General features: G+C 41.9%; 1 protein-coding gene across 1 annotated transcript in view; it reads left to right on the top strand.

The window, feature by feature from the left end:
* The first annotated feature begins 530 nt into the window (after positions 1 to 530).
* The window catches only part of TPO (thyroid peroxidase), a 93,056-nt gene continuing 69,481 nt past the window's right edge, over positions 531 to 24,105 (top strand). Inside the window, exons 1-6 of the mRNA XM_038771652.1 lie at positions 531 to 670; positions 4,444 to 4,600; positions 5,576 to 5,725; positions 16,563 to 16,617; positions 16,753 to 16,837; positions 22,474 to 22,606. Of these exons, the coding sequence (XP_038627580.1) occupies positions 531 to 670; positions 4,444 to 4,600; positions 5,576 to 5,725; positions 16,563 to 16,617; positions 16,753 to 16,837; positions 22,474 to 22,606 (720 nt within the window). The remainder of the gene's footprint in view (positions 671 to 4,443; positions 4,601 to 5,575; positions 5,726 to 16,562; positions 16,618 to 16,752; positions 16,838 to 22,473; positions 22,607 to 24,105) is intronic.

Genomic DNA, 24,105 nt, shown 5'->3' with positions numbered 1-24,105 from the left:
ATCAATCGTATTTATTGAGCGCTTACCGTGTGCAGAGCACTGTACTAAGCGCTTGGGAAGCGCAGATTGGCAACATATAGAGACGGTCCCTGCCCAACAGTGGGCTCACAGTCTAAAAGGGGGAGACAGAGAACTAAACCAAACATACTAACAAAATAAAATAAATAGAATAGATATGTACAAGTACATGCATTCATTCATTCATTCAATCACATTTATTGTGTGCTTCCTGTACGCAGAGCACTGTACCGAACGCTTAGAAAGTACAATTCATGCCTGACTCATAGTAAGTGCTTACCAAATACCACTAAAAAAAAAGTTGGCTGGTCAAAGATGAGGGTTGGCTGATGCCCTGCAGAGAAACGATACAAATGTAAGTAGGCTTTTCTTGAAGGAGAACACGAAGACTTGGTTCTCAGCCAGTGGTAGAAAGATGCTCTCAGTAACGGTGAAAGTGATGAGTGAAAATTACGTGACTTATTTAGGATTTGAGGTGGGCTAGCTGAAGCCCCCTCAAACAGCCCAAAATAATGGATGAGCAGCAGGCGATTTCAAGCGCCACTCACGGTAATAGTAAGACCATGAAAGGCATCACTGAAGACCCTGAGGAGAGCAATATTTGTGAAAAGGATTGGGGTGATTATTTGTCACGGAATTTCGACTCTGAGCTGTTAAAGAAATCATAAGTCCATTTCTAACCATATAAATCCCTCAATGTTTATGCGAATCAAAAGGTGGTGAGGACTAAGATGTGTGGTTGGCAGCCTACAGAAAAACCCCTTGAATCATCATCATCAATCGTATTTATTGAGCGCTTACTATGTGCAGAGCACTGTACTAAGCGCTTGGGAAGTACAAATTGGCAACATATAGAGACAGTCCCTACCCGGCAGTGGGCTCACAGTCTAAAAGGGGGAGACAGAGAACAAAACCAAACATACTAACAAAATTAAAAAAAAAAATGAATCAGTTCCTTGCTTAAATCTAGCCTGACATATGTTCCTCATTATTAGCTGAGCAGCAACCGTACGTTTGAGATGTCTCCAGCGTTCCCATAGCCAGAAATACCCGACATATGGAGAAGAATCACACTTTTCAGTGATCATGCATTAATTCACGGATGGTTTGGCAATACCCACTTTTAGATTGTGAGTCTCCCGAGGAGCAGGCAACACAGCTAATTCCAATCTGTGTATTTTCTCCCAGAGCTTAATGTGGTGCGCTGTACAGAATAAGCGTTTAATAAATACTATTTCTACTACTCTCTCATAATATATCTAGAGATAGGCGCAAATATCTCTACACACTTTTGTAGAGTGTGAGAAGTGTATACTAAGAGGAAGTGTGGCCTATTGATTCAATCATTCATTCAACTGTATTTATTGAGCACTTGTATGTAGAGCACTGTAGTAAGGGATTGGGAGAGTACAATACAAAAATAAACGGACACAGTCCCTGCCCACAAGGAGCTTACAGTCTTGAGGAGAAATTTACAGTCTAGAGGACAAGCTTACAGTCCAGAGGGCTAGTGGATAAAGCACGGGCCTGGGAATCAGAAGGACCTGGGTTCCAATCCTGACTCCACCACTTTTCTGCCATGTGACCTTAGGCAAGTCACTTAACTTCTCTGTGCCTCAGTTTCCTCATCTGTAAAATGGGGATTAAGACCGTGAGCCATGTGGGGGACAGGGACTGTGTCCAAACTGATTAGATTGTACTTACCCCAGTGCTTTTTACAGTGCCTGGAATATAGTAAGTGCTTAACAAATGACATAATAAATAAAGATAGTGTTTCTTAAGTGATTAAGAGATTTGTACGTGCGCAGTTTTGGAGCTGATAACAATCAGATCTGGTGCTGATCAGATACAGTCCCCATTCCACACAGGGCTCACATTTTAAGGGACTGTTGAGCTATCCTCTCTTAAATTAGGCTCGCAACAACCTTGCATAGAGGTTTCAAGGGAATTTATATGTAGAAGAAACTTTAGCCTGGAGGATTTGAAGGGAGAGGGAATTTCAGGAAGCAGGAAGGCTTGAGCAGTGGGTCTGGGAAAGGTGAGTCTTGAGCAATGCACATAAATATGGTTAGTTTGGGAGGGAGTGAAAAGTATCAGTGATTATTAGCTCCTTGAGGGCAAGAATTGTGTCTACCAATTACCCCAGTTGTCAGCTGTGTGACTTTGGGCAAGTCACTTCACTCCTCTGTGCCTCAGTTACATCATCTGGAAAATGGGGATTAAGACTGTGAGCCCCCCGTGGGGCAACCTGATCACCTTGTAACCTCCCCAGTGCTTTGCACATAGTAAGTGCTTAATAATAATAATATTAATAATGATGGCATTTGTTAAGCGCTTACTATGTGTGAAGCACTGTTCTAAGCACCGGTGTGTGTGTGGGGGGGGTGGTTACAAGGGAATCAGGTTGTCCCACGGGGGGCTCACATTCTTAATCCCCATTTTACAGATGAGGGAACTGAGACCCAGGGAATAATAATAATAATGATGATGATGATGACATTTATTAAGTGCTTACTATGTGCAAAGCACTGTTCTAAGCACCGGGGGGGGTTACAAGGTAATCAGGTTGTCCCACGGGGGGGCTCACATTCTAAATCCCTATTTTACAGATGAGGGAACTGAGGCCCAGAGAATAATAATAATAATAATAATGATTATGGCATTTATTAAGTGCTCATTATGTGCAAAGCACTGTTCTAAGCGCTGGGGAAGTTACAAGGTGATCAGGTTGTCCCACGGGGGGCTCACAGTCTTAATCCCCATTTTACAGATGAGGTGACTGAGGCCCAGAGAAGTGAAGTGACTTGCCCAAAGTCACACAGCTGAGAACTAGCAGAGCTGGGATTTGAACCCATGACCTCTGACTCCAAAGCCCATGCTCTTTCCACTGAGCCATGCTGCTTCTCATGAAGCAGCATTAATGAATGCCATTATTATTATTATTATAAAGTATTTTTCTTCCTTAATCACCTTATACAGTGACCCCATCCCCCCCGGCTTACCTCCTTCCCCTCCCCACAGCACCTGTATATATGTATACATGTTTGTACGGATTTATTACTCTATTTTATTTGTACACATTTATTCTATTTATTTTATTTTGTTAATATGTTTTGTTTTGTTCTCTGTCTCCCCCTTCTAGACTGCAAGCCCACTGTTGGGTAGGGACCGTCTCTATATGTTGCCAACTTGTACTTCCCAAGCACTTAGTACAGTGCTCTGCACACAGTAAGCGCTCAATAAATACAGTTGAATGAAAGTGCTCAATAAATAAGAAGCAGCATGGCCTAGGGGATAAATCGTGGGCCTGGGAAACAGACGACCTGGTTTCTAATTCTGACTCTGCCACTTGTCTGCTGTGTGACCTTGGACAAGTCACTTATCTTCTCTGTGTCTCAGTTACCTCATCTGCAACTGTGAGCCTCATGTAATCAGAGACTGCTTCCAACCCAGTTTGCTTGTGTCTACCTCAGCACTTAGTATAGTGCCTGGCTCATAGTAAATGCTTATCAAATACCATAATTAAGCACTTATGCTCTGCACATGGTAAGTGCTCACTAAATATGACTGAATAATTATTATAAGATTCCAGATTATTTGAGGGAAAATACTGTGTGAAACAGTATCTTAATGGAAATACAGAATGCAATGAAGTTAGTTTATTCTAAAGTAATTGGATCATATCTACCAACTCTGCTACACTGTAATAATAATAATAATAATGGTATTTGTTAAGCACATACTCTGTGCAAAGCACTGTTCTAAGCACTGGGGAGATACAAGGTGATCAGGTTGTCCCACGTGGGTCTCATAGTCTTCATCCCCATTTTACAGATGAGGGAACTGAGGCACAGAGAAGTTAAGTGACTTGCCTAAAGTCACACAGCTGACAATTGGTGGAGTCGGGATTTGAACCCATGACCTCTGACTCCAAAGGCCGTGCTCTTTCCACTCAACCACACTGCTTCTCAAATAATAATGGCATTTATTAAGTGCTTACTATGCAAAGCACTGTTCTAAGCGCTGGGGAGGTCACAAGGTGATCAGGTTGTCCCACGGGGGGCTCACAGTCTTAATCCTCATTTTACAGATGAGGTAACTGAGGCACAGAGAAGTTAAGTGACTTGCCCAAAGTCACACAACTGACAATTGCCAGAGCCGGAATTTGAGCACATGACCTCTGACTACAGAGGTCGTGCTCTTTTCCACTGAGCCACACTGCCAAGCAATTAATACAGTTAGTGCTCAATAACAATTACTGATTGACTGATTTTGATTCATCATGAAAAAATATTCCTTCTTAAGGAATGTATGAAGGGGGTGTCCCATTGTATAATCTACTTGAGTTGGTTACTGATTTAAGCACGACTCTCTCCAAAGAAGTTTTTAAAGTTCAACAGGGTTTCTGTATGTTTTATTTGCCAGTGTCCCATTTTATAATCTACTTGAGTTGGTTACTGATTTAAGCACGATTCTCTCCAAAGAAGTTTTTAAAGTTCAACAGGGTTTCCGTATGTTTTATTTGCCAGTTTCCAGCTCTGGGGAAATTGACCGTTCCAACATGAGAGATCTGAAATCAGAAGTCAGAATTTGATGTATGGCTTGATCATCATCAATCGTATTTATTGAGCGCTTACTGTGTGCAGAGCACTGTACTAAGCGCTTGGGAAGTACAAGTTGGCAACATATAGAGACAGTCCCTACCCAACAGTGGGCTCAAGGGAAATAACACATTGAAGCCTGCAGTGGAGTAATCCTTGGAACATCATCTCTGGGAGCAGAAGTTGGGGAATCAACTCCTGGATTCACAAGAGTTTTGCAGGTTGGGCCAAAAGATCAGGTGACTTTCTCAGAGGTAGAGAGATGAGCAGTGTGGCTTGATGGAAAAAGTACAGGCCTTGAGGACCTAAATTCTAATCCCTTGTGCAGCCGCTTGTGATCTTGGGCAAATTACTGAGCATTTCTGGGTCTCAGTTTCTTCATCTGTATAATGGGTGTTCAATACCAGTTCTCCCTCCAACTTGGACTGTGAACTCCAAATGAGACGGAGATTGATTTGTCTTAAATCTTCCCCACCACTTTTTAAACTACTTGGAGCACGGTAAGATGACAAATATGAGCCTGTTGTTGGGTAGAGACCGTGTCTATCATCATCATCATCAATCGTATTTATTGAGCGCTTAGTGTGTGCAGAGCACTGTACTAAGTGCTTGGGAAGTACGAATTGGCAACATATAGAGACAGTCCCTGCCCAACAGTGGGCTCACAGTCTAAAAGGGTCTATATGTTGCCAACTTGTACTTCCAAACCGCTTAGTACAGTGCTCTACACGCAGTAATTGCTCAATAAATATGATTTAATGAATGAATGAAAACTACGAATATTATCATTATTATTATTCCTTCTGCCCCGCCTCCCCCTTATACTTCCTAACCCAATTCTAACTCCCCTTCTGAGCTGATCCGCACCTCAAGGACTCAGTAGACGCCAAGACATATTTTCCTTCCCTGTCCAGTGCTCTGTGGATCAGCAGTTCACTGGCGCTGTTTTTTTCCAGAAGGCTTCCAAAATCATTCTACCTGAAAAAAATCCATTTGAAAATGAATCCACCAGACAGAGCAAACAACATGATACGTCACTGCGAAAATCGACAACCGTGCTCCCGAGCGCATGGGAGATAGAGACAGTGACAAAAATATACGAAAATGTATTTCTATCATTGTAGGGTTTTTTTGTTCAACATCTTGCGCATATTTCGCCTTATTGTAACATTTCTTTAGTCTGACCAGTACTCTGAGCTTTTATTTTAAGTAAGGAGAGGAAAGGGATGAAGCTTTTGTCAGTGCTTTCAGTCACGCTGTGTAACTTGCTAAAAGGCTAGTCACAAGATTCCTGACTCTCAAGAGAGCATTGAAAATGAGAACACTTGATGGCTAGCAGGACATCCAGGCCCCAGCAGTCTTTGTGAGGAACTCTTGATTAAAGTGTCCTGCTAATGGCTGTTAAGACTCTGAAGACTGATTATTTTTAAGGGATAATACTCTCATTGTCAGTCTCCTCTGTAGGCTACTCCTGTACCTCCCATCCCCTAGCTGTGGGAGTCCCTCAAGGCTCAAATCTAATAATAATCATAATAATTGTGTTGTTTATAAGTGCTTACTGTATGCCAGACACTATACTAAGCATTGAGGTGAATATGAGTAAATTGGTTTGAACACGGTCCCTGTCCCTCATGGGGCTCACAGTCTTAATCCTTATTTTACAGATGAGGTAACCGAGGCACAGAGAAGTGAAGTTTGGGTAGGGACTGTCTCTATATGTTGCCAATTTGTACTTCCCAAGTGCTTAGTACAGTGCTCTGCACATAGTAAGCGCTCAATAAATACGATTGATTGATTGATTGATTGAAGTGACTTGCCGAAGGCCACACAGCAGACAAGTGGCAGAGCCGAGATTAGAACTCATGACCTTCTTGACTCCCAGGACTGTGCTTTATCCACTAGGCCATGCTGCCTCTCAATACCATCTGGGTCCCCTTCTATTCTCCATCTAAACCCACTCCCTCGGAGAACATATTCCCTCACATGGCTTTATCTCTACCCGGGTTATTCCCAAATCTACATCTCCAGCTCTGCCTTCTCTCTTCTACAATCTGACATTTCCTGCTCTCTTCAGGACATCTCTACTTGTTTATCCCACCGTCACCTGAAACTTAACATGCCCTTTTTCCCACCCAAACTGTGTTCTCCCCCTGACTTTCCCATGACTGTAGAAAACACCACCACCTTCCCTGTCTCCCAAGTCCATACATAACCTTGGCATTATCCTTGACTCATCACTCAGTCAACCCATGTGTTCAATGTCACGCAATCCCGTGAATTCTCCCTTCACAGCGTCAGCTGAAATCCACCCTTTCCTCATCATTCAAACTGTCACTACACAGGCCCAACACTCATCATATGGCTTGATGGAAAGAGCCTGGGCTTGGGAGTCAGAAGTCGTGGGTTCAAATCCCGGCTCCGCCAGTTGTCAGCTGTGTGACTTTGGGCAAGTCACTTAACTTCTCTGTGCCTCAGTTCCCTCATCTGGAAAATGGGGATTAAGACTGTGAGCCCCAATTGGGACAACCTGATCACCTTGTATCCTCCCTAGTGCTTAGAACAGTGCTCTAACATAGACAGCACTTAACAAATGCCAACATTATTATTATCCCACCTTTACTACTGCATTGGGCACCTTGCTCATCTCCCTACCCCAGTCTGTTACCCAGATCATTTTTTCTAAAATTAGTTCCGTCCACGCCTCCCCACCCTTCAGGAACCTCCAGTGGTTGCCCACCCATTGCCATATCAAACAGAAACTCCGGTTTAAAGCAGTCAGTCACCTTGCCCCCTCCTATCTTACCTCACCAATTTCCTTCTGCAACCCAGCCTGTTCACTTTTTCTGCTCTAAATGCCAACCTTGTCATTGTATCTCAATCTCATCTATCTCACCACCAACTATATGCCCACATTCTCTTGCTGTCTGGAACTCCCTCCCCCTTGATATCCAACAGACGATCACTCTCCTCACCTTCAAAAATCTTCCTAAAATTATAACTCCACCCAGAGTCCTTCCCTGATAAGCCCTTATTTTCCCTACTCCCTCTCCCTTCTTTATCACCCCTGCACTTGTACTTTTCCACTTTAAGCACTTGCAATTCATCCCATCTCAGCCTTACAGTGACTATGTACCTACCCATAATTTATTTTAATATCCGACTCTCCTTCTAGACTATAAGCTCCTTGTGGGTAGAGAACATGTCTACCAACTTTGTTGTATTGTACTCTTTGAAATGCAGAGCGCACAGTGAGCATTCAATAAATACCACTGATTGATTGAATGACTGATCCACTGACTTTTCTGCCATCGAGTCGAACTTCTAGACTGTGAGCCCACTGTTGGGTAGGGACCGTCTCTCTATGTTGCCAACTTGTACTTCCCAAGTGCTTAGTACAGTGCTCTGCACACAGTAAGCACTCAATAAATATGATTGATTGATTGATTGATTTTAAAGCATTTGTTAAGCAGTTTACTATATGTTGAGCAGTGTTCTAAGTGCTGCGGTAGATAGCAAATCCGGGCAGTGCAGAAGGGAGTGAGAAAAGAGGAAATGAGGGCTTAGTCATCTTAGTTACTACCCCAGAGATTTTTTATGGCATTTATTAAGTGCTTACTATGTGCAAAGCACTGTTCTAAGCGCTCGGGAGGTTACAAGGTGATCAGGTTGTCCCACGGGGGTCTCACAGTCTTAATCCCCATTTTACAGATGAGGTAACTGAGGCCCAGAGAAGTGAAGTGACTTGCGCAAAGTCACACAGCTGACAATTGGTGGAGCCAGAATTTGAACCCCTGACCTCTGACTCCTAAGCCCGTCCTCTTTCCACTGAGCCACGCTGCTTCCCTTTCAGTAGTGATGAAATAATTCCGGCAAATTTGGTAGCGTACACATTTTCTTAACTTGCAGTGCTTCATAGTAATAATCTGGGAAAAGAGCAATTAAGAAAGGATCCAGGTTAAAAACTTCATTAGCTATTTAATACACGGAATACTACTATTAATAATAATAATGATGGTATTTGTTAAGCTCTCACTCTGTGCTAAGCACTATACTGGGGTAGATGCAAGGTGATCAGGTTGTCCCACATGGGGCTCAGAGTCTTCATCCCCATTTTACAGATGAGGGAACTGAAGCACCGAGAAGCGAAGTGACTTGGCCAAAGTCACACAGCAGACAAGAGGCGGAGCCGGGATTCAGACTCATCCCAAGCGCTTAGTACAGTGCTCTGCACACAGTAAGTGCTCAATAAATACGATTGAATGAATTAGAACTCACGTCCTCTGACTCGCAAGCCTGTGCTCTAGTCACTAGGCCATGCTGCTTCTCTACTGCTGCCTGTTTGCTGAGAGTGTAGTTTTCCAAGAATGAAATCTAGATAATAATAATAATAGTGATGATGGCATTTATTAAGTGCTTACTATGTGCAAAGCACTGTTCTAAGCGCTGATATTGCAGGTAACTAGCCCACACAAACACACACACACACACATATTTCACATGTGCCTGCTAGGACATCCACACAGCATAAAATCAAACAGTGGTATTTATTGAGAGCAGTCTGTGTGCAGAGCACTGCGCTATTACATATATATCTTTTAATTCTATATTATGAGTTATTTATTCATATTAATGTCTGTCTCCTGCTCTAGACTGTAAGCTCATTATGGGTAGGGAATGTCTGCTAATTCTGTTTTATTGTAATAATAATAATAATAATGGCATTTATTAAGCGCTTACTATGTGCAAAGCACTGTTCTAAGCACTGGGGAGGTTACAAGGTGATCAGCTTGTCGCAAATGGGGCTCACAGTCTTAATCCCCATTTTACAGATGATGTAACTGAGGCACATAGAAGTGAAGTGACTTGCCCAAAGTCACACAGCTGACAATTGGCGGAGCCGGGATTTGAACCCTTGACCTCTGATTCCAAAGCCCGGGCTCTTTCCACTGAACCATGCTGCTTCTCTCTAGTACTCTCCCTAGTGCTTACTACAGTGCTCTGCACATCATCAGTGCTCAATAAATATGATTGATTGATTATTAAGCACTTGGAAAAGTGCAGAGCAACAAGCTGATAGATGGAGGAAGCAGTATGGCGTATTGAATAGAGCATGGGCCTGGGAATCAGAAGGTCATGGGTTCTAATCCCGGGTCTGCCACTTATCTGTGGTACTGATTTGGAGAAGCAGCATGGCTTAGTAGAAAGAGCACCGGCATGGGAGTCAGAGGACATGCGTTCTAATCCCAGCTCTGCCACTTGTCTGCTGTGTGACCCTGGGCAAGTCACTTCACTTCTCTGCGCCTCAGTTCCCTCATCTGTAAAATGGGGATTAAGACTGTGAGCACCATGTGGGACAACCTGATCACCTTGTAACTACCCCAGTGCTTTGAACAGTGCTTGGCACATAGTAAGCGCTTAACAAATACCATAATTCCTTGGGTAGGTACCGTCTCTATATGTTGCCAACTTGTATTTCCCAAGCGCTTAGTACAGTTCTGTGCACACAGTAAGTGCTCAATAAATACGATTGAATGAATGAATGAATGAATGAATTAGATGTGATCACTGACCTCAGGGAGACTACATTCTACAGAGGAGCTTACAGTCTACTGGATAAAATGATAATTATGGCATTGGCTATATGTCAGGCAGTGTACTAAGTGCTGGGGTGAATACAAATAAATCGGGTTGGACACTGACCCCATCCCATGTCAAAGAACTTCTCCCTCCAGCTATCTTAGTTATTTCTTAGTTGTTGTTTTTGTTTTGCTTTGTTTTGTTTTTTCTTTTCCTGCATCCTGAGATGGATAGGCGATAGGATTTGGTGTGTCTTTTATGCCTATCCTCGGGCAATTTGGTCATCTTCCATGCAGAACAAAGCCTTGGAGAGGAAAGATTGTAGTTGAGCCAATTCATTCTTCTCTACGGGTAAAGATGGAAGAAAAAAAAATCATGAAACCAAGGCTTGTTTGAATCATTACAAGGGAGCAAGCGGGTATAAAACACTGTACTCCCCAAGTGCTTAGTGCAGTGCTCTGCACACAGTAAGCGCTCAATAAATACGATTGAATGAATGAATGAATACAACGGGTAAAGGCTCAAACAAAGGACTGAAACCACTTCATTTGCTAAGAGTTTGAGTGAGCATTAGAGCATAGAACCCACATATACTGGATCACATTTCAGAGGAGTTCCAACCAACGATAACGTTTGAATTGTGGAGGCTAATCTTGGAGGAAAAGAGGTCAGATTGTAAAACTTCTGCTTCCTATTTCTAGAAGAAATTTACGCTTTATATCACAAAATATCTCTGAAGCCCGATAGTTTTGAGTGGCTCTATATTATGGAGACCTACTTTTTGAAGTTCAGTTTCTTCAGGATTTATTGTCAGGGATAGCATAGAAGTTCAATGGCCTTTTAGCTCAGGCTCTCCAGATTCAAATCACCACTGAAAATTTACTCATCGAATCAGATGGATGTGCACAGAGGCTTTAGGAGAAATTGCAATTTGAACATTGAAAAGAAGCAGATTTCAAATGTAAAGTGAGTAGTGGAATGAAGGCACCATTTGAAATCCGCAATCTTGTTCCTCATCTGGTATTTGTTTTGATTTATTTAACTTGGATCTTAACCAAAAATATACTTAAATATGATTACATTGAAGTGCATTTGCCATCGTTGATATCTGCATTAAGGGAAAGAAACTGAAAGTAAATGGTAGTGCAATAGTTTACAATTTGATGACAGTGAAAATGTTTTTTTGGAGTTTATCATTGGCAAGTCATTTTCCTTAATGCTTTGTTTTTCATGATATCCTTCTGAAAAGCATGATCATCTTTTCTAATGCACATTTATTTTTTAATGTTCTTTCATAGAATGAGAATGTTTGTTGTCTTGGGAATTTCAATGATAATGACTTTTCCAGCAGTTTCCTTCCATTTCTTATTGGAAGGCAATTATTTCTTTAGGGGTAAGTAATGAAAATTCATTTTCTGTTTTGTACCCTTTCTATTTAATTGTTGGTAAAGCCTGAAGGACACTTTCAATACTTTATAATTAGTATTTGGGGTTTGAAAGAAATATTTGATTAGAGCCACTAGAGTAATGAATGATATTAGCTCACCGACTGTAGATGGATGTAATACCCATGATTCAGAGATTACTTTCTGATACCATGGGGTTTAGGATTTCAAAACTCTTATTAATTTTAAGGGATGTTAAATGTAAGGATGCTGATGGGATTAAAAGGGAAAGAAATCATTGAAAAATCAGTTAGTATTCTCCTTTAAATATGCTTGGGACATAGTAAGTGCTCTGTAAATACTATTGATTTACTCATTTTTCTAAACTGAATTGTTGAGTATGCCCCAGCAGCTTCAGAATATCTATAACAGTTATTTTTAAAGTGTAAAATCAGGTTATACACTGAATTTAGGCAGTAAATATCCTTGTCTTCGTGGGACAAAAATGAAAATGTGTTGAGAAAACTCCATGGTTACTGCCAGTATCATAAGAGTTCTATATAGTACTAAAGGGTTCAGCGCTTAGAGCAGTGCTTTGCACATAGTAAGCACTTAATAAATAGGTAGGAAATGAGCAGGGTTGGGGATTTTGTTGTTGTTGTTTGCTTTGAGGAGACTAGTCTTTCTCCAACAGTATTATCAAAGGAATATCGAAGGTTCCCCTCCTTGATATCCATCCTTATGGTTACGAATGTTCCTTCAGTCAAACATCACCAACTTTTCCCTCTAGTTATCATGCTGAATTAATTCTATTTGCTTTAATTCTATTTGTTCTGACTATTTTGTCACCTGTCTACATGTTTTGTTTTGTTGTCTGTCTCCCCCTTCTAGACTGTGAGCCCGCTGTTGGGTAGGGACCGTCTCTATAGGCTGCCAACTTGTACTTCCCAAGAACTTAGTACAGTGCTCTGCACACAGTAAGTGGTCAATAAACACGATTGAATGAATGAATGAAGCAGTAATAAAAAAAAAGAGTTTAAAAATGCCTGCTTAAGATAAAAAAATACCTAGGCTTTCACAGAGGCATAGAAGAGGCATAAATGATATGTAAGCTCCTACTACATATCAAGCACTGTTCTAAGGGCTGGGGTTTATCAGGTGGGACACAGTTCCTCTCCCATAAGGGGCTCAGAGTCAAGTAGATGGGAGAACAGGTATCAAATTCCCATTTTACACTTGAGGAAACTGAGGCACAGAGATGTTAAATGACTTGGCCAAAGTCACACAGCAGGCAAGTGATGGAGCAAGAATGAAAACCCAGGTCCTCTGCTCTCCAGGTCCGTGTTTTTATCCACTAGGCTGTGCTGGTTCCTGTCTCAGGGACCCACATCAACATTGACACCTACCCTGGAGGAAATTGTCAAGATTGGGAGACACACAATATCTGTCTTCAAGGCTCTTTCTGCCTTGTGAGGAAGACAGACCCTCTCACCCCTCTTAGAACCACACTCTATATTGCCTCGTGAAGAGGACCCAGATTTTAGCTAAATGCTAAATTTTTCTGAATTTTAAAAAGCAGAGAAACCTGGTGAGGAAAATCCTTGTTTTTAGATGACAGAGCCTATGCTCAAGAAAACATGCACGCGATTGGAAACCACTTCACCCAATCAACCAGGCTAACCATAAAGTCATCAATCAACTGTATTTACTGAGCACTAACTATATGCAGAGCACTGTACTAAGAACTTGGGAGAATACAATATAACGGTTGTCAACACCCGCTGCCTCAAATTCCTCAATGCCAACTCTCTCCTTGACCCCTTCCAATCCGGCTTCCGTCCCCTACACTCCACGGAAACTGCCCTCTCAAAGGTCACTGATGACCTCCTGCTTGCCAAATCCAATGGCTCCTACTCTATCCTAATCCTCCTCGACCTCTCAGCTGCCTTAGAGACTGTGGACCACCCCCTTCTCCTCAACACGCTATCCGACCTTGGCTTCACAGACTCCGTCCTCTCCTGGTTCTCCTCTTATATCTCTGGCCGTTCATTCTCAGTCTCTTTTGTGGGCTCCTCCTCCCCTCCCATCCCCTTACTGTAGGGGTTCCTCAAGGGTCAGTTCTTGGTCCCGTTCTGTTCTCTATCTACACTCACTCCCTTGGTGAACTCATTTGCTCCTACAGCTTCAACTATCATCTCTACGCTGACTACACCCAAATCTACATCTCTGCCCCTGCTCTCTCTCCCTCCCTCCAGGCTCATGTATCCTCCTGCCTTCAGGACATCTCTATCTGGATGTCTGCCTGCCATTTAAAACTGAGTCCAAGAATGAACTCCTTATCTTCTCTCCCAATCCCTGCCCTCTCCCTGACTTTCCCGTCACTGTAGACGGCACTACCATCCTTCCCATCTCACAAGCCCGCAACCTTGGTGTCATCCTCGACTCTGCTCTCTTGTTCACCCCACACATTCAATCCATCACAAAAACCTGCCAGTCTCACCTCCGCAACATCGCCAAGATCTACTCTTTCCTCTCCACCCAAACGGCTGCCCTGCTGGCTCAATCTCTCAATCTATCCCAACTGGATTACTGCATCGGCCTCCTCTCTAATCTCCCATCCTTCTGTCTCTCCCCAGTTCAGTCTATACTTCACTCTGCTGCCTGGATCATCTTTGTGCAGAAACGCTCTGGGCATGTTACTCCCCTCCTCAAAAATCTCCAGTGGCTGCCTGTCAACCTACAAATCAAATAAAAACTCCTCACTCTTGGCTTCAAGGCTCTCCATCCCCTCGCCCCCTCCTACCTCATCTCCCTTCTCTCCTTCTCCAGCCCAGCCCGCACCCTCCGCTCCACTGCCGCCGCTAACCTCCTCACTGTATCTCCTTCTTGCCTGTCCTGCCGTCTATCCCCAGCCCACATCCTTCCCCTGGCCTGGAATACCCTCCCTCCGCACCTCCGCCAAGCTAGCTCTCTTCCTCCCTTCAAAGCCCTCCTGAGAGCTCACCTCCTCCAAGAGGCCTTCCCAGACTAAGCCCACTTTTCCCTCTCCTCCTCCCCATCCCCTCTGCCCTACCTCCTTCCCCTCCCCACAGCACTTGTATTTATATTTGTACAGTTTTATTACTCTTGTACATATTTACTATTCTATTTATTTTGCTAATGATGTGCATATAGCTTTAATTCTATTTGTTCTGACAATTTTGACACCTGTCTACATGTTTTGTTTTGATGTCTGTCTCCCCCTTCTAGACTGTGAGCCCGTTGTTGGGTAGGGACCGTCTCTATATGTTGCCAACTTGTACTTCCCAAGTGCTTAGTACAGTGCTCTGCACACAGTAACCACTCAATAAATATGATTGAATGAATGAATGGTAATGTGACCCCTGCCCACAAGGAGCTTACAGGCTAGTAGGGGGGATAGCAATCATACTTATTAAGCACTTGCTGTCTGCAGAGCACTGTACTAAGTTCTTGGGAGAGTACAATATGATAGAGTTGATAGAAAAGTGTCCTGCCCATAGTGAGTTTACAGTGTAGAGGGGGCTTACAGTCTAGGAGAGCTCACAGCCTAGAGGAAATGGACCTAAGTGCTGTGGGATTGAGGGTTAGGTGAATATGAAGGTCTTAAAGGATACAGATCTGCAACTAGATCTGCGGGAATTTGATGTCAGCTAGTTCAGAATATAAGGGATCGGGGGAAAATCGGGTCATTCTGCAGTATCCCGGGGCAACTATATTAACAAAAGTGCCTAAAGTTGGCAAGGGAGAGATATAAAGATCCCAAAGGTGATGACAGGTTCATCAGGCTATTGAGACAGAGGCTATGTGGAAGATTCGTTTTCATGTTCTGTGTTGGTTTTGCTGGGATTGTTCTTCTTTGAACATCTGCCATTGGTTATTTCCTAGTAACAAAATCTAATCTTATTTGCAGAAGGGAGTGGAGAGGATAGGCATTTTAACATTTAATTTAAAGAAAAAAATAATCTCAAGCACTAATTATGATGGGGTATGACTAATCTTTTCCAAGGAAAGCCACTCATATATGTTTATGATGTTTTTGTCAATATGCAAATATCTTTATAGGCTATATCTTCCAAAATTTTTGCTGTTGAAGGGAAATAATATGAATAAATTGAACTGGAAGGAGAATCACCTTCTACAGATTGGAAGAAATTTAGGAAGACATGTCGTATTTGAATAGAAGAATTTACCCAGTATACCCAGACTACTCTAAATAAATCAGATAGTCAAGATTAGAGGAAAGTTCAAACTCAGGGTGGTAATAAACCAACCCCCTCCCAAAAAAATTTTTTTATATTAAATCAGGGGGAACTCTGCACCCAGACGCTTAAATGCTGTTTTGTGTTAATGTTCAAAGATTCTGGTTTGGCCTAAGCCTTCATATGTTGCCTTTTGTTGTGACAAATAAATGAAACATTCTTTATTTTCATTGAAAATTACGATTTATGAGAGTTGAATAATTTCAGGGTATTTTCAGAGGCAACCTCTTCACCTATTCATCTCTAATGAAAACTGCTGCCTTTCAATGACATTTCCATTTATTACCTCAAAGGATAGGAAGACTAAGAAAAGGTTTTGCGTGGTTGCGTGTTATGTATGTATGTGTGAAAAGCTGCCTTCCACTTTCCACTTCCAGGCTGCAGCTGGCATTCAAGCCTAATCCATGCATGGAACTGTGCCCAATTCATTCATTTAATCGTCTTTATTGAGTGCTTACTGTGTACAGAGCACTGTGCTAAGCAATTATTATGGTATAAGGATTGTCTTTAACCATCCTGATGATGTCCTGGCCATTTTGCTACTTGCTGTTTTTTATTCTGCCTCTTGGTATTCAAAAGATACATGTGCTTTAAATACATACATGTCTTTAAATTTATCAAGTGCCTCATGTAGTCTGATTAATCTATCTGGACAGATTGGTTAACAGTAGATAATTTTCCAACCTTTCACTTGGTTTCAGGAATTTAATCTTCAATGTAGCTCAGATGCTGTGTGCTCAGAGAAAGTTGAAAATGGTATTGTTGAATTGAATGCATTCAACTGTATTCTCCCAAGTTCTTAGTACAGTGCTCTGTACATAGTAAGCACTCAATAACTAACAATGAATGAATAAATGAATGAACTGTAATCATTTTAATTTTATTCCGCAGAAGAAACCAAAGAATCACATATCACCAATATTGTTGAAGAAAAGAAGCACATGGTAGATAATGCTATATACAATACAATGAAAAGGTAAACTGAAATTTAATTATGAGCTCATTACCTCCTGGACTGAATAATTAAGAAATTTCTCATCACGATTATTTCTGAATATATTTGCCTTTGACAAAATGGAGAACTTTTATCATTTATGACAACCAGCACTCCATTTACTGATAAGCCACCGACTACGGAATAAATGCCTTTTCATTCTGTCTTAAAGGTAACTCCTTCTTTGAATCAGCATGGCTCAGTGGAAAAAGCCTGGGCTTGGGAGTCAGAGGTCATGGATTCTAATCCAGGTTCCGCCACTTGTCAGCTGTGTGACTTTGGGCAAGGCACTTGACTTCTCTGTGCCTCAGTTTCCTCGTCTGTAAAATGGGGATTGACTGTGAGCCCCATGTGGGACAATCTGATCACCTTGTAATCCCCCCAGCGCTTAGAACAGTGCTTTGCTTGTAGTAAGTGCTTAACAAATGTCATTATTATTATCATTATTATTATTATTATTATTATTAATCAAATTAAAACATTTCTATTTCTGTTCCCAATCCATGAGGGATAAGAACTTTACTCCATGTTTTGGGGTCATTGTCCAGGCATGCGATGAAACATCCAATGATAGCAATTATAATTACTATTATTTTGGCATTTATTAAGAACTCACCATTTGACAAAGAACTGTTCTAAATCCCGGGATGGATAATCAGACCTGGTCCCTGACCTACACAGGGCTTTCAATCTAAGAGGGAGGGAGAGCAGGCATTTTATCCCTATTTTACAGATAAAGGTCCAGAAAAGTGAAGTGACTTGCTCAGGTTCATACAGCAGTTTAACAGCAGAGCTAGGATTAGAAACTGGACCTCTCCACTAGACTGTAAACTCATTGTGGGCAACGGAATATGTTTATTGTTTTACTGTATTCTCTCCGGTGCTTAGTACAGTGCTCTGCACACAGTAAGCTCTCAATAAATACAATTGACTGATTGTGACTCTCAGTCTCAGTCTCTGATGATGATCAGCTTTTTCAGCCCTGGGGGATGTCAAACCAAGATGGTGCTCGAAAGCATCAAGAAGCCACTTTATTCTCTGCTGGTGGCTCCAACCGGCAATTCTCAGAAGTAGAAATTACCAATTTATTGCCAAACTGATCAAGGAAGGTCACCACAATGGTCATGATCCTATAACTGATCTCTGAAGGTTTTGTTTTGTTCTCTGTCTCCCCCTTTAGACTGTAAGCCCACTGTTGGGTTGGGACTGTCTCTATATGTTGCCAATTTGTACTTCCCAAGCGCTTAGTACAGTGCTCTGCACACAATAAGCACTCAATAAATACGATTGATGATGATGATGATGATTGATTGACAATTGGCAGAGCCCAAATTCGAACCCATGACCTCTGACTCCAAAGCCTGGGCTCTTTCCACTGAGCCACGTTGCTTCTGTCAGCTGTGTGACTTTGGGCAAGTCACTTAACTTCTCCGGGCCTCAGTGACCTCATCTGTAAAATGGGGATTAAGACTGTGAGCCCCAAGTGGGACAACCTGATGACCTTGTATCTACTCCAGTGCTTAATAGTAAGCGCTTAACAAATACCATCATTATTATTATTATTCTCTCTGGTCCTCTTTTTCCCTTATCTATAGAGTGGAGTCAAATTGTCCGCTCTCCTTCCCTATTACAGTGTTACTTTTGTGCAGGAGAGGGATTGTATCTGATCCGTTTGGCATCTATCTTCCCTTGAGGTAGAAGGCTGGCCAAATGATTTATTGAGCTCATTTTCAACTCTCTGATATTTAGACCATGAATTTAGACGATGTGTTAGAGTTGCCACACACTCTAGTAGATATGACTTTTACCCTAGAGAGTCAACTACTCTTGACATTTTGTTCTCCACTGAGCCATGCTTGCTTTAGAACCATTAACCTAGAAGTTTCTTAGCTTTAAATATCTTCTGGCAAGGATGCCCACAGGTTTTCTTTCTATAACAATGCTATCAGGTATCTATTTTCAGAGAGTTTCTCAGCACGCAAAGCCTGAGGAACGAAGCCACGTTAATGGGTTAGTGTGCACAAACTGGCAAACTTTAGTGCTGACCAAATTGTTTCTAATCATTTCATTCCTTGAAGGAAACCCCAACATACTTGTCTCGTATTCATTGGGATTATTAGTTTGTGCCTTCATTCTCTTTTTTTAATCCTTTATTTTTCCGCTCAACAAGTGGCTTAATCTCTCTGATTACTCTTGACACCCATACCAAACTGGTGGTCTTGTTTTGGGTTTGTGGTCTTGTTTTGGGTTTGCGGTCTTGTCCAGTTGCTGTTAAAAGAAGAAAATGACCTGGTTGAGCTTTTGTAGTGAATGTTTGGCATCTGTTCCTCTGGAGAAAGTTGTAGAGGTTGTTGTGTATAAAGCTAGCTATTCCATGCAGATATAATATTCCATACTCAGAGTGGGTAACTCTCCAAACTGCCATCCTCATCCAGTCACCCTAGGGTTGAAATGCCCCAGGCCTACCTATAATTTTATGTCTATTATATCTTTGTCAGTCAGTCAGTGAATTATTTATTGAGCACTTACTCTGTGCTCATTTGGGGGAGTACAATATGACAATATAATAGACACATTAATAATAATAATACAGTATTTGTTAAGTGCTTACTATGTGCCAAGTACAGTTCTAAGCACTGGGGTAGATACAAGGTAATCAGTTTGTCCCACATGGGACTCACAGTCTTCATCCCCATTTTATAGATGAGGTAACCGAGGCCCAGAGAAGTGAAGTGACTTGCCCAAAGTCACACGGTTGATAAGTGGCAGAACCAGGATTAGAACCCACAACCTCCAGAATCCCAAGCCCGGGCTCTTTCCACTAAAGAACGCTGCTTCTTCCCCTCCCACAAACAGGCTTAAGGTCTAAAGAGGGAGACAGACAATAATAGAAATAAATAAATGACAAGTGTGTTCATAAATGCTGTGAGGTTGGGAGATGGGATGAGGAAAGGGAGCATTTCAAGGCGATGTAGAAGGGAGTTGAAGATTAGTTGAAGATATTAATTAATTAATTAATTTATTTATTTATTTATTTTACTTGTACATATCTATTCTATTTATTTTATTTTGTAGTATGTTTGGTTTTGTCTCCCCCTTTTAGACTGTGAGCCCACTGTTGGGTAGGGACTGTCTCTATATGTTGCCAATTTGTACTTCCCAAGCGCTTAGTACAGTGCTCTGCACACAGTAAGCACTCAATAAATATGATTGATGATGATGATGATGATGATTAGGAAAGGAGGCCTTAGTCAGGGAAGCTCTCTTGGAGATGTGCCTTCAATAAGGCTTTGAAGGAGGGGAAGAGTAATTGTCTGCTGGATATGAGGAGGAAGGGCTTTCCAAGACAGAGGCAGAACGTGGGCCCAGAAGTCAGCGGTGAGATAGATGAGATGCACGAAGCAGCGTGGCTCAGTGGAAAGAGCACAGGCTTTGGAGTCAGAGGTCATGAGTTCAAATGCCGGCTCTGCTGCTTGTCTGCTGTGTGACTTTGGGCAAATCACTTAACTTCTCTGGGCCTCAGTTCCCTCATCTGGAAAATGGGGATTAAGACTGTGAGCCCTCCGTGGGACAACCTGATCACCTTGTAACCTCCCCAGCGCTTAGAACAGTACTTTGCACACAGTAAGCACTTAAGAAATGCCATTATTATTATTATTATTAAGTTTGTATTAAGGAGAAAAGTGTAAGGTTGGTTTGTATTAGGAAATTAGCGAGGTGATATAGGAGGGGGCAAGGTGATTGATTGATTGATTGATGTGCATTTTTGGTACGAAAAATATCCCTGCCTTAGAAAAAGTTAGAGAGGTGAAAAACTTTAAATCTTTGACACAAAATAATAATAATGACGGTATTTGTTAAGCACTTACTATTTACCAAGCACTGTTCTAAGTGCTGGGGTAGATACAAGGTAATCAGGTTGTCCCATGTGGGGCTCACAGTCTTAATCCCCATTTTCCAGATGAGGTAACTGAAGCACAGAGAAGTTAAGTGACTTGCCCAAAATCAGACAGCTGAGAAGTGGTGGAGCCAGGAATAGAACCCACGACCTCTGACTCCAAAGCCCGTGCTCTTTCCAGTAAGCCACGTTGGAATATAATCTAACTATAAATATATATAAGGGAACAAAGGCACCAGCTAATAATCCTACTGAATACAAGTAGGTTGGAGCATCTTTCAAGGAAATAATTGATTATTAACAGGACAAAAACTGCCAGAGAGATGACACTTCATGCATCACAAGGGAAACCACGTATGAAAAGTGTAGCGAGAACCTTCAAGAAGTTCAAGGGATGGAATTTTTTAGAGCCACTGACCTAGGGAAAGAGGAAGGCAGAATCTGAAGAGGGAGGGTGAGGCCGAGTGAAAAAGGCACTGGCAACTGAAGTTCCAGGATGCAGAACGTGTCTTAAAATTCAACCAAATGCCAGAATTGCTTAAATGGGAAATGAAGTTAAAGGTTTTTAAGAACTCTAGTTTGCCTGTGAGGGAACCAAAGTAATCACGTTTCTACCTGTAATGAATTTATAAGGCCTTGCACATGAACGCGATTTTTCATTAGTGTGTGGCCTTGGGCATGTCGCTTCACTTCTCTGTGCCTCAGTTATTTCATTGGTAAAATGGGAAATTAAGACTGAGAGCCCCATGTGGGACGGGGACTGTGTCCAACCTGATTTGCTTGTATCCACCCTTGTGCTTAGTACAGTGCCTGGCTTAACAAATACCACAAGATGTATTTTATTTTACCTCCTTTCTTCCTGGAACTCCCTCCTCAATATCTGAAAGAATGTCACTCTCCCCATCTTCAAAGTCCTGCTAAATTTATATCTCCTTCAGGTAGCCTTCCCTGACTAATCTCTCCTCTCCAAACCTTATTTCTATTTTCTTCTCCTCCACCTAGAGACCTAAATTTTTAGCCCCTAAAGCACCTCACTCTTCCACAGCACTCCTGTTTATTACCTTATACAGCCGAGTATATACTGTAATTTATTTCAATGACCTATTGCCCTCACTAGATTCTATGCTCCTTGAAAACATAGATCATGTTTATTTCCTCTATTATGCTCTCCCAGTAGCGTAATAATAATGATAATGGCATTTATTAAGTGCTTACTAAGTGCAAAGCACTGTTCTAAGCACTGGGGAGGTTACAAGGTGATCAGGTTGTCCCACAGGGGCCTCACAGCCTTAATCCCCATTTTCCAGATGAGGGAACTGAGGCACAGAGAAGTTAAGTTACTTGTCCAAAGTCACACAGCTGACAATTGGCGGAGCCGGGATTTGAACCCATGACCTCTGACTCCAAAGCCCGTGCTCTTTCCACTGACCCACGCTGCTTCTCTAGACTGTGAGCCCACTGTTGGGTAGGGACCGTCTCTATATGTTGCCAACTTGTACTTCCCAAGTGCTTAGTACAGTGCTCTGCACACAGTAAGTGCTCAATAAATATGACTGATTGATTGATTGATTCTCTAGTAGCGTAGTACAGGGCTTAGGAGACAAAAAGCACTCATACATGCCATTCGTTGATTGATCAATTTATTCCGCTCTGTTCTTTTGGACAACGTCTTTACTAAGTCCTAAATTAAAGTGTTAAACCTTCTCTTCCTATCATACAGAAATCTCAAAAGGAGGGAAGTAACGTCTCCAGCTCAGCTCTTTGCCTTTTCAAAAAGCCCGGAACGGGCCAGCCAAGATGTTTCCCGGGCAGCCGAAATAATGGAGGCCTCGGTGCGAGCGATGAAAGGAAAAGTTGGCAAAAGCCACCAAAGACTGCTGCATCCAACAGGTGACTATTCACACAAAAACTGGCAAAACCCTCCTCCCACCCCTGTTTAATTCTCAAGGGTCATTTCCTTTATGAAAGAGCTGTGGCATTTGGAAGGATTCTTCCTCTTCTGTCTTCTAGACTGTGAGCTCGTTTTTGGCTAGGGACCATCTCTCTATGTTGCCAACTTGTACTGCCCAAGCGCTTAGTACAGTGATCTGCACACAGTAAGCGCTCGATAAATATAATTCAATGAATTAATGAATGCTTCCAGCAGACGTACTGTCAGTATCAACTCTCAGACTCAAAGAACACAATCAATCAATCAATTGTATTTATTGAGCGCTTACTGTGTGCAGAGCACTGTACTAAGCACTTGGGAAGTACAAGTTGGCAACACAGAGACAGTCCCTACCCAACAGTGGGCTCACAGTCTAAAAGGGGGAGGCAGAGAACAAAACCAAACATACTAACAAAATAAAATAAATACAATAGATATGTACAAGTAAAATAAATAAACAAATAAATAAATAGAATAATAAATATGTACAAACATATATACATATATACAGGTGCTGTGGAAGGGAAGAAAGACTCCATTCTGAAAGCATCTTGTAAATGGTAAATGGGATTTCCCTTCGAAGAATTCTCTGTGAGTTTAGATTGAGATCCCTTCTAGGATTTGGACAACGCAGCTTGCTATACTGCACCTTCATTCGTTCATTCATTCAATCGCATTTATTGAGCACTTACTGTGTGCAAAGCATTGTACTAAGCGCTTGAAAAGTACAATGCAGCAACAAAGAGAGACAATCCCTACCCACAACGGGCTCACAGTCTAGAAAGGGGGAGACAGACATCAAAACGTATAAATAGGCATCAATAGTATCAATATAAATAAATAGAATTATAGCTACATACACATATCAGAATAAGTAAATGGGCATTAATATAAATAAATGGAATTATAACTATGTACATGTACACACAAGTGCTGTGAGGCAGGGAGGGGTGCAAAGGGGGCGAGTTGGGGAGATGGGGAGGGGAGGGTATTGTACTCTGCCAAGCGCTTAGTACAGTGTTCTGCACACAGTAAGCATTCAATAAGCTTGAATGATTGCCTGATTAACCTTATTCCATAAAAACATTAGCAGTCACTGCCAACCAAAAATATTGTAAATGCCCAGGATGGCATACACAATTCCACAGCTGATGAAAGATTCATTCTTTCATTCAATCAGATTTATTGAGTGCTTACTGTGTGTAGAGCACTGTACTAAGCGCTTGGGAAGTACAAGTCAGCAACATATAGAGACGGTCCCTATCCAACAATGGGCTCACAGTCCTAGGGTGCTTTGCACATAGTAAGCACTTAATAAATGCCATTATTATTATTATTATTGTAAGGGGGAAACAGACAACAAAACAAAACATGTAGACAGATGTCAAAATTGTCAGGATGAATAGAATTAAAGCTATATGC

The sequence above is a fragment of the Tachyglossus aculeatus genome, chromosome X1 (assembly GCF_015852505.1).
Source record: "Tachyglossus aculeatus isolate mTacAcu1 chromosome X1, mTacAcu1.pri, whole genome shotgun sequence".
In the NCBI taxonomy this organism is placed as follows: Eukaryota; Metazoa; Chordata; class Mammalia; order Monotremata; family Tachyglossidae; genus Tachyglossus; species Tachyglossus aculeatus.
Note: the sequence above shows the minus strand (reverse complement) of the source record. Positions and strands in the feature narration are given on the sequence as shown.